The sequence below is a fragment of the Euprymna scolopes genome, chromosome 6 (assembly GCF_053919585.1).
Source record: "Euprymna scolopes isolate OS-2025 chromosome 6, ASM5391958v1, whole genome shotgun sequence".
NCBI lineage: Eukaryota > Metazoa > Mollusca > Cephalopoda > Sepiida > Sepiolidae > Euprymna > Euprymna scolopes.
In genome coordinates, this window is record NC_136487.1 from 175,296,650 (window position 1) to 175,308,727 (window position 12,078).

At 28.5% G+C, this 12,078-nt stretch overlaps 1 protein-coding gene across 2 annotated transcripts in view; it reads left to right on the forward strand.

Annotated features, from left to right (window-relative positions):
- Positions 1 to 10,168, forward strand: part of LOC145278108 (BOS complex subunit NOMO1-like) — a 167,854-nt gene extending 157,686 nt beyond the window's left edge. For both annotated transcript variants that reach the window (XM_080130382.1, XM_080130383.1), the window contains one exon: positions 9,321 to 10,168. In XM_080130382.1, the coding sequence (XP_079986508.1) occupies positions 9,321 to 9,455 (135 nt within the window). In that variant the 3' untranslated portion in view covers positions 9,456 to 10,168. The remainder of the gene's footprint in view (positions 1 to 9,320) is intronic.
- The last annotated feature ends 1,910 nt before the right edge of the window (positions 10,169 to 12,078 follow it).

Consider the following 12,078-nt stretch of genomic DNA (forward strand, 5'->3'; position numbering starts at 1 on the left):
CATGCTTGAAATACGTCAACACTATGTGAATAAGCTAAATCAAAATGAAATGGTCACCGAATTTGAGCTGATGTCATGTTTATCTAAAAACAAAACTTAAATTTTCACCCTAAATGATTCCTCATTCAGTAATATTTATTAATAATATAAATTAATAATATTTATTAATAATATAAATTAATAATATTTATTAATAATATAAATTAATAATATTTATTAATAATATAAATTAATAATATTTATTAATAATATAAATTAATAATATAAATTAATAATATTTATTAATAATATAAATTAATAATATAAATTAATAATATTTATTAATAATATAAATTAATAATATTTATTAATAATATAAATTAATAATATAAATTAATAATATTTATTAATAATATAAATTAATAATATTTATTAATAATATAAATTAATAATATTTATTAATAATATAAATTAATAATATAAATTAATAATATTTATTAATAATATAAATTAATAATATTTATTAATAATATAAATTAATAATATTTATTAATAATATAAATTAATAATATTTATTAATAATATTTATTAATAATATAAATTAATAATATAAATTAATAATATAAATTAATAATATTTATTAATAATATAAATTAATAATATAAATTAATAATATAAATTAATAATATGCAACAAAAACAAAAAAAAAACATTTTATATTTTTCCACAGAATTTTTCATGCATTTTTCACTGATTGCAATTTTTAAACATTACCCGAGCTGTACCGTTAACAATGTGAACTTTAAATTGATAGATGACGAAAAACGCAATTTCCAAAATATTCACAGATGGACGCGCGCTACCTAAGATGCTTGGACACATTATAAAAAAAATTCAAGAATGATTTCTATTTAAAGTCTATTTAATATTCATTCATTTCTTAAAAAAAAAAATTAAATTTTATCACGAAATAAGATTTGTGTTCATCAACTATATTCAATAAATATAGTGAAGACAACTTAATTCGAACTATTGAGATCAAAATCAGTTTTATAATGGCTACAATTTCCTATTAAAATGCAAAAGATCGTTTAAAAATGATTTTTGATATAAAATAAAGAAATAGTTGATCAATTACGTGATTTTTTTAATATTATATCTTTATTTCATAGTGTGAGTATGTTAAAGATTTTTCCATATTTTTCATTTAATTTTTTTTTTTTTAAACCCGGGTAAATTCTGGATAAACAAAACTGTTCAAATGGATTATACTTTATTTTTGTTTTAAATCGTCAAAACAAAATTTTTGTTTTAAATCGTCAAAACAAAATTTTTGTTTTAAATCGTCAAAAGAAAATTTTTGCTTTAAATCGTCAAAACAAAATTTTTGCTTTAAATCGTCAAAACAAAATTTTTTGTTTTAAATCGTCAAAACAAAATTTTTTGCTTTAAATCGTCAAAACAAAATTTTTTGTTTCAAATCGTCAAAACAAAATTTTTTGTTTTAAATCGTCAAAACAAAATTTTTTGTTTTAAATCGTCAAAACAAAATTTTTTGTTTTAAATCGTCAAAACAAAATTTTTGTTTTAAATCGTCAAAACAAAATTTTTGTTTCAAATCGTCAAAACAAAATTTTTTGTTTCAAATCATCAAAACAAAATTCAAACGTTTTTTTTTTGTTTTTTTTAATCTTTTAATCCTTATTTTCTTAATTCATAAAATAAATAAAAATAAATAAAAAATCTATTTTGGATTTTGGTGGGAAAAACGTCTGACCTATTTTTTTAAGTAAAAGTAGAATAGGGAAGGATCACAACAAAGTTGGATGGAATTCTTCCACCATCTCTTCCTCCTCCTCCTCCTCCTGAAGCTGATATAGTGTGTGTGTTTGTGTCAACCTAAAGATTTGGAAATAGGGGTGGGGGTGAAACATTCTTGAAAATGGCAAAGTCTAAAAAAAAAAGTATTTTAACTTTCAGAGCAAATCCTCTTCCACTGCAAAGAGTTTTGTGTTTACTTCCCCCCCCCGCCCTCTTCTCTTCCTGTGACAGTTTCCTTTCCTCCCTCTTTTCCACCTGTTAAGCAAAAAAACATTTACCCCTTCCCTTTTGTCTCATTCTGTGTTGTCTTTCCATTTCCCTATGGAATCCTGTGTCTTAGACACTGTGTTTCCCAGCTGGAGGCGTGGGTGGGGTCAGGTCGTCTGTAAGTATCAGATTTCACTGGAGTTTTGGGGTCTGCCCTAGTTTTTTCATTCCAGCTTTCAAAGCCACAAAAGAGTTTCAATTTATTTATTTTAAGCAATTTCATTTCAACTTTTTAGCGACCCCCCCAAAAAAAAACCCCATCATATATATATATATAAATAGCTGTAACCCGGCGTTGCCCGGTCATATAACGCTTAACCATGATATTTTAATTAATACAGATTGTGTGTGAATTATTGTAGAATCAATTGAACTAATTTACAAAAAAATGTTGTTCATCAAATTCCGCCTGTGTTTATTTACAATATCACATCAGTCGATATTTGCGCTTGATGATGACTGCCCTGGAAAAATCTCTTCTGATTAATGTTTAGTTTTAAAATATGCAAATGATTTGCAGTGATTTTAAATGGTACCTCTTTTTATTGCAAAGTGAACTCATTAATAAGAAAAAAATTAAAATGGTGAGGTACACATGGGCTTGAACAGGGGATCGTTCGATCAGTTGTCGAATGCTCTACTACTAAGCTATTCGTTAGATTACAATAAATCTTTTTTTTCTCTAAGAAGAAATGATTTGCTAAGATTTTATTTCTCTTAGCCAGTCTAACGTAAAATATTCCCCTGTAAAAAGTATTCTTTTTTATCTATGAGAGAGAAAAGCTATTTTTAAGATAAAATTTTTTCGATTTTCATCAGATGAATTTCTGTACAAAACCTATCTAAGAACACTGTCAGGTCTATAAATAAGCTTTGTATAAAATTTACAAAAGATAAACTCGGCCATTTCAGAATCTATGAGGAAGGAACTCTCACACACAAAGTGATTTTTATATAATAGTAAATATATATATACAATGCTTTCTTTTTTTATTTTTAAATTTTTTTATGCTCTATTGTTTGGATCTAAAATTGCCACGTTTTTCTGATCTTCTGTAACACAAATAAAAAAAAATATTACATAAAAAAATATTACATGCTTATTTTTGAAATGTTCTTGATAATCGAGCACTCTGCTGGGGCTCTCTCCCATTAATCTTAACTATATATACATATATATATATATGTATATATAATGAGTGTATAGATTGGTTTCCTGGAGGTAAATCCAATAAAACTCATGTGATTATTAAAGAGTGTTCAATAGAGGACAGAGCTGGTGTATAGTCTGTTTATTATACAAACATTTTTTGTTACATATGTGCATACATGTTTCAGTGGAATCTTTATTCCACTGAGACTACCTCATCAGACATAGAAAAAAAACTTATTTTTGGTCTCTGAAGTGGTCTCTTTGAATTAGGATTCCACTGAAACATGTATGCACATATGTAACCAATAATGTTTGTATAATAAACATATAATTCAAAAGATAAATATTATCCTTAATTTAGAACCTATCAAGATAATAGAAACTCTGTTCCGTCTGCCTGCTTCCCACCTGACTACAACTTGGATGTCTTCAAGTCCAACGTTAACAAATTCCTAATGAACCGCCCTCTTAAGTAAACACTTCATCAAATCTCCACACTAACGTACTGTACTTGCAATAACCCTTATCCCTGAGTGGCTTCCGGGCCTTGATAAGTGGTGACCACCATGTAAAAAAAAAAAAAAAGAAAAAAAAAAAGCACAATATACTAGATAGGACTATTCGAAAAGACGATAAAAATTGAATAAATGGCAATATTTATTAATTCATCAAAAAATCCAAACAAGGAATTATAATAAAGAGAAACTTCATCACCGATAGATTTTCAATATTTAAGTGCGTTTATTGTACCTAGCTGCTCATTTACAGCATATCATTGAATGGAAATGAAACAAGACTGTTGGTCATTCAATTCTAAAACCTGGTGGGTAAGTCGGGCATGGATTCAAGTTTTTTTTTTTGTTATACTAAATATAACACGATTGCAGAAAGGATTTTATTAACGGTTCCATGGCTGATTTTTCTAAAGCTCGGCAAAACAAACTAGTTTCACAAAAATATATTTTTTTTTCAAATTAGGAAAAGAATTTGTATTCTTATGAATAGATTATGTGATGAAAAGAAAAATCTTTCTACAAAGCAAAATTAAGAAAATCTTAAAACGGTGATGCTTATCGGATCTGCAGAAAATGAATTCAAAGAAATTCGATTTGCACCCCTTTTTTTCTCTGATGTTGCTAATCTGTCTTTTCTATAAATACTATTATGGTATGTGTTCTTCAGAATTGTCTGATTTATTCCTGTTTCCTTTGTTGCAGCTCGTTTGACTTTTTGGTTTAGTGGTCTTCATCTATTTTCTATTTTAATACCTCATTGTAATACGACTTCTTATTCCAGTAGATTGTTTCTAAGAACTGCCATCTTGTGGAACTTTCTTCCTGCTGACTGTTTTCCTCCTACCTATAACCTTGGTCTTTTCAAGACTAAGGTCAATAGGCATCTTCTGTCTTTGTGATAATCATCTTTTGTTTTTGTTAGCTCCGTACATCAAATGGCTTCACGCCTTGTCTCGAACGATTTCTATAAAAAAAATCTACAATCTTAAAACTGAATATTGTCATAAAAAGTTTGATAATTGAATGGAACAATCCTATAATTCATGGGAAAAGACAAACCATTCGATAGCAGAAATGAAATTGTGTCAAGATAAAAACAAATTTTGAAATTTTCGAAACTCTTTGATTAGACATTAATTTATAATTTATTATTTTATTTAATTTTAGAAAACAAATGTAAAAAAATGATTTTAATTTTGATTAAAAACAAATTTTAAATAAAATGATGTTAAATATTAAAAAAAAATTTTTTTTTAATATTTAATTTAAAAAAAATTTTTTTTTAATATTTAATTTAAAAAAAAAAGTAGAGATGTCTTTGGCCTGACGAAGCGATTCCCTTACCGGGTTTTCGCCGAAACATGTATGCCTATATGTAGCCATTTGGTTGGATACTAAATTAACTTATTTTGGCTCTGTCTAAACATTGAGCACTCTTTTGGTAGACACACTTAATAATTACTACCAATACAATATATATATATATAAATTCGTATTTCTGTCTGTTTCTTTGTTCACAATTTGATTAATATATACAAAACATGTCTTTAATCTTTCATTTATTTCTATATATAGTATGATATATGCAAAAATATACAATTAAGAGATCACCTTATTTGCATATGACATTAAGAAAAAATGATTTTACTAAATAGCAGTATCTTAGTAAGTGTTTTTAGGGAGAGAATTATTTTAAGTATTCTATTTAAAATTGTTATTTGATAAATTTTAAACAACAATTATATTGATAATATATTTAATTTATTTTGGAATTGATATTTCCAACAGCGACCTTTCTTAAAACTTTTTTTTTTTTTTAAAGAGTTATTTGCCCCTAGATGCTATCCATAAAAAAAAAACCAACAAACGTTTACCAAATATCATTTGGTGATTTCATTAAGTTTATAGCTGGAAAAATAATTCCATGTAGATAGAAAAAATGTTTGGCTTTTATTGTTTTTTTTAAATATCAAAAAAAAAAAACACTTATGAAAAAACTGAAAAGATTTGATTTTATTCCTTACGGCAATACAGAAATCGGTAAATTTTTACCACGTAATTCAGCGTCGTTTAATACCTAAAAAAAAATGACCCCGCCCCTCCCTATAAATTCCATAATTTACCTTTTTTTTCTTTTTTAGTGTTAATTTCATTAATTACAAACTTAATTTTTTAATTAAAAAGGTAACTTTATACGACGTGACCCAGCAACGTTTAACCCCTAAAAAAAAAATGGAGATCTACTTTTTTTCAGCCTAATACATTTAAACAGCCTTTATAAATATTAGTTTGCAGAAGTGCAAATAAAGGCAAAAAAATTAGAAATTTTGAAAAAAAAAATAACATGTTAGAGTGGAGGATCACTTTTCTATATAAATTTAACGTAAAATGAGCACCCACTTTTTGGCCACCAAGCGTTCAACAAGACATGTCACCTCTAGCATTTTTTTTTAAGTTTGGCGATTGAGGGGGAGGGAAAAAACTGGGCGGGGGAGGATAATATTGGAAATATGAAATGACAATAAATTTAATTATTTTTTATGAGACTATTCTCTACTTTCACCTAACGATTTAATAAACAAAACAAAGCCAAAAATATGACAAAAATTCATTTGGGGGGGGGGGTTACATTAGAAACATAAAACGACAAATAAAAAGCAAATCGAAAAGCCCCCCCCCCCCAAAAAAAAAAGAAAATCTAAAATTTCCTTTATTTACAAAAAAAAAAAGCCAGTAAAAAAAAGTGTCCTTACAAAAAATAATGGTAAATGTGTAGCGGCATAAATTAATAAATTATTTGACAGACAAAAAAATTATAAAAACTATTTTTATATAAAACATTATTAGACCCAAAGGCTGAAATAAAAAAAAAAAAAATTCATTTTTATCATTTTTTTATTAGACTAAATGTGCACGCCTTGTATGTTTAAAATTTGGCCAAATTTTGCCTTTTTATGCTCTTTCATTATAAGAAAAATATGGCGGCCAAAAACATAGTTCATGAAAGAGCTTAAAAATGCCAATCTGCCAAAAAGGCCACATTTTAAAAGCAATATCGCGGCCTCGAATAACAAATATAAATGATAAAAAATAATAAAAATGAAATTTTTTTTCTGGCTTTGGGTCTAACAATGGTGTTTTATATAAAAATAAATTTTTATATTTTTTTGTCTGGCAAATAATTTATGCCACTAAACTAGACATTTACCAAAATAAAAAATAAATGCACACATTAATGTTTATAAACGTTATTTTTTTAGGTTCTCAAAATCCTGAGTTTTCTTAGGACATTGATCCCTTCTGCCGAAATATCTGGTGGAGAGGGTATCAAATACTTTTGGGGGGCGATTACATTTATATGTTCTTATCCGTTCTTTTATTTTTGAAATTGGTGTCGGGGTATCCACGTTACCCATGATGAAAATGGTTAGTATAGTAGGCGTGTTTCAAACGGAACTTTATGTCAACCCAGGCAATGCCGGGTACCCATGCTAGTAATATATATTATTCGTATAATTAATTTTTTTTTGATGTTTTAATTGCATAAAATGATTTTAAAAAAGAGCATGTTCTGTTGTTGGCAATCCTCAAATGGTTATCTTTTGACTTTTTTTCTCCTTTGTGTGTTTCCATTTTGATTGCCCTCAATTTTCTTGTCATATTACATTTTTTAAAAAATTTTTATTTTATTTCAAAATTCCACAACTTTTTTTCTTCATTTTTTTTTTCTCTGAAAAAAAAAAAAAAAAAAAAAAAAATCTTGTTTTGATGTTTGTAATAAATTTTCTTTTTATTTCGCAAATCTTTTTAATCTTAAAACAACGTTTATGTTTATTTTCCTTCCAGTCTTCAGATTTGGCAGCAAAAAAAAAAAAAACTTTAAATTTTGACCTCCATGTGTTTCTTCTTTAATCACTTTCGTATGGGGTCTTCTTATCGGACAGCAGGACAGCGCCAGTTTTTTTATGTTCATAAATTTTTCTCACTTTCACACAAAAATTTAACTTTTGTATCTTAAACCAAAAACATTTTTTTCATTTTTACAAAAACATTTTTTTTTTTTTAAATCCCCCAAAGTTTGTCTCTTAAAGTTGTTCGTTGTTTTGTCTTTTTATTATAATTTAATTTTAATTTTCAGATAAAACCATTGATTTAGTTTTTATACACAACTACAAGATGTTTCGAAATAATATACGTTTTGTCTTCAAAAGTTAACAAAAATAATGGTTTCGTCTCTTTCTTTTCTCCTACCTTTCCTTATTTGTAAAATCATATTTTTACTCTTGACTTTTGCATATCTGAATAAAGTTTAGAGTTTAGTGAATAAAAGATTTTCTTGCATCCTTGTACTAAACTGCTGAATATTTCTCCTCCTACATTTATAAATTGCAAAAAAAAAACTCGGAACAGATCAGATCCAATTTAAGACAACAGATAATTCACACATAAACAGTTTTCAGATGAATTTCCTAATAAATAATTACATTGTTAAAGAAAATCAAGTGTTAAGCAGTTTCACCGACTAACTTGATAAGCGACAAAATCCCCCCCCTTCACTATTGAAATTCTTATAAGCCTTCTACTCTAATAGTTTTGTTCCTTAGACGGCTAGACTTTGGAATTCCCTCCCTGTTTCCTGCTTCCTTGATTGTACTAATGTGCAGAAATTTAAATGTAATGTAAACAGACATCTCGCTATTCAACTCCCCACATTTTCCTGTTAGACATAATCCCAAATAATAGTTGCTCTTGAGTGGCAATATGCTTTGTTTTGGATAAAAAAAAAAAACGAACATTAAATCCGATTGTAAATAAAATAAAAATGCAATTTTGACAATTGGGTTTACAGTGAAACTGCAGTAAAATGTTACGATATAGCTGTTTTATTAAATTGTTAATGTTTATATAATACTACCTTGAATACCTGGCGTTGCCCGGGTGTTTGGAGGTGTGTGTTGAGCAAAAAAAAAAAAAGAGGGGGCAGGCTGAAATCTGTACCGCGAAGGAGGAAAAGAAAGTGAAAAAAAAAAAAAAAATGCGATCAGAAGTGGCAAAGGTTTAAATTAAGGCTAGTCAATCGAAAAGAGGGGATTACTTTAAAAAATATTGGCAAAAAAAGCGACCCCCACCTTGAAGAAAAGTGCGCAGTTGAGGGTGAAGGAGTAATTGTTTTAGCCAAGTTTTGATATTTGTCACCGAAGTGTCGAGCTTCAAATCGATACCATTCTTGTGAAAATCCGTCACCTCTGTTGGAAGTTTTAGGCATACATACAAACATACATTTAAACAGACAGGCGAGATTTATATTATAGATAGCACCAAAACAGTTGTAAAAAGTATCGCATATAATGTGTGTTTAAGACCAACCAGAAATAAAAATATAAAGAAAATAAAAAAGCAAAACTTTATGATTGGGTAGTGAGGGGTAGGGAGGGAACCTTTTTTTTTTTCTGTGAAAGTTGGAAATGTTAGATTTTGTTTCTACAAAATTATGGCAAAGAAAAAAGTCCATCTGGATTTGTTTTGTTTTATATTTTTGCTTGCATAAATCTTAATTGACCGCTTTTTTACTTGCACTCTTTCAGATGGTCCCTTTAAATACGCGAGATGTGTTTTCCCAGCAGCCAACGTCGGACAGCGTAAACCAATCCATCCAGGAATCTTTGCTTCTTTCAGATACAAATTCTGGAAAAAGAAAAATAAAAGTGCGAAAAACTTGAATTCTATAAATTTAATTTCTTTTTTACTTCCCTTAATCCCGCCATTCTCTCCCCCTCCCCTCTCTGGTTAGTTGTGTTTCCCTTCCTGTTTCTTCTGTGTATGTGCGCCTATCTAGCATTTTTACACTTTTTTTTTTTACTAAATGTAAGAGAAGTATAAAAAAAATGGAACTATGTTGCATATAAAAATATACAAAATTTTAGATGGCCTTCAACTGATTTGGGTCATGTTCCCCTATTCCCCTTTTTAATCTGCCATCTAGTCTGCAATACTCCCCCCTACTTCTGCACTAAGTCCCACCAGTAAAAAATGTAAATTTGCTTCTGCTGGTTACTAATGCAGACTTCAAATTCCATAGGATCTTATGTTGGGGGAAAGGGATGAACCTCTGATTTCTTCTATTAAGTATTCTTTTGATAACATTGGATGAACCACAAAAGAATTGAAGACCCCCCTCCTCTTCCACATGAAATTTTCAAGATGAACATCTGATTCTGATCATGAAAACATTCGCAACTTAATGATATTTATTGGTTGAATGCGCAAACAGCACTTAAGTCTTGCGTGGTTATATTAAAAAAGAGTATTCCAACCCAATATTAACCCCCTCCCCCTCCTTAAACAAAAAAAGAACAAAAAAAAATCATTTCTTTCAAGTCTCTAAACTCATCACACTAAAACAAGGATTTCAAATAAACTTTTCCAATATTTTCTTGTGATTTTGTGTTTATTCTTTTTTATGCTTCTTCAGCATTAGAATGACAATCAAAATATTGAATTTCGATTGAACTTAAGAATCATAAAAAGTATGTTTTATGTAAAAATGCAATAATATTTCATGAATTGTGACAAGATAACATTGCTTATAGTTAAAGTTTTTTTTATTTTTTTTTTAATATCATTCTAATACTGAGGAAACACCTTTTTTAATTGCTTTTTTTGTTTTATTTTTATTTTATTTTTTTTATCTGCCATAAGACGTTAACTATTTTTTTTTCTAGTTGATATTTACAAAATATTTTCTCGAATTCATTTACAAAATGTTAATAATGGGACGATTCCAATATTTTTCCTGATTCCGATACAATTACTGATTCCGATTGTTTTTAATTTCTAGAGTTTTTTTTTTTTTTTTTTTTTTCTTTTTTTTTTTGAGAAGTAAATCAAAACCATGAAATGCACACACGATTTCTCAAACGTAAAAATACGTTTGTGGAGTTTTGTTTTAGCAATAAATATTTTTTATTTCATCATTAATACGAGCTACGGAAAATTAAGTTTTAACCAAAAAAAAAACCAAATAAAAACTATGAAAGGCATCGTTTTTGGCATTGGAAAATATGCATGCATTTTTTTCGATTCAGACACCCCCAAAAGTTCCGATTTAAAAAAAAAAATGTTTTTTTTTCAATTACTGATTTTGATTAATCGTTGCAACACTACGAGATGCACAACTGAATGGATTTCATTTTATGCAAAATTTCAAAGTTTGTATGGATTACCTCCTCTTGCTATTAAAAAAAAAAAATGAGTTCAATTTCTATTTACTTGCCTCCCCATGAGGACAGTTAGACACAAGGTCAGGTTTTAATGTGGGGAAAATCCAGCTCCCCAAAAAGGGGTATTATGGATAAGAAAAATAAAATTTGTCTCCGTCATGAAGAATTTCTCCTCCACTGGCTGAGGTCAGAAAAAGTGAAGTGTAGAATCAGAACAGATACTACACTTTGTTCTAAGAGAGAAAAAAAAAACATTGTAGATATTTATGTAGGTACAATTGTTTCCTACGATTAACAGAACTTTCTGGAATTTTATTTTATAATCAAATTCCTGTTTGCAAATATTTATTTATTTTTTTTTCCAGGATTCATCTATATATCTGTGAAAGTGTCTGTGTGTGCACATTTCCCTATGCAATAACTCTGTCAATTTTCAGTCTACAGACTCGAAATTTGATATACAGGGTATTGAGATTTGTTAAAATCTTTGTAATCGGTTTTCGGCCAGAAATTTGGCTGTTAAGGGGGTCAAAGTTCAACGATTGGACCTTTGAGAACTCTACCAAACTCCTGCCAATTTTGGCTCTAAACACTTGAAATTTTAGATATAGGTTCCTTGGACATGGATCTAACTTAAAACCAAAACTTTCGACAGAGGCGACGGATCATTTTGAAGTTTGACCTTTAGACGACAAATATTGAAAAATTGGCTAAAAACATTAATATCTTCACCGTCAACTGGGCACTTTTCTACAGGGGGAGGAGGTCGCTTTTTTCGCCGATATTTTCGAAAGTCATCCTTTCCTTTCGATTGTCTAGCCTTACTTAAAACCTACGTCACTTCCAGTTTGGCAGTGGTCGTAACAGCAAAGACGTCAGGTTTTTTTTTTTTTTTTGTTCCTTTCCTCCTTTGCGGTACGGGTTCGAGCCTGCCTTCCTACTACCACTTTTCAAACATTTCAAAATACAACTGCCAGATACAACGCGCAGCTCTATACAGACTTCTTGCTCCAAATTTACAACATGGCAAGGAAGAAGAAAAGAAAAAAAAGAAACAACACACTGAAGATGGAGTATACCTCCGGAATATATTTGTGATAAATTTCAAACAAGTAAAATATTT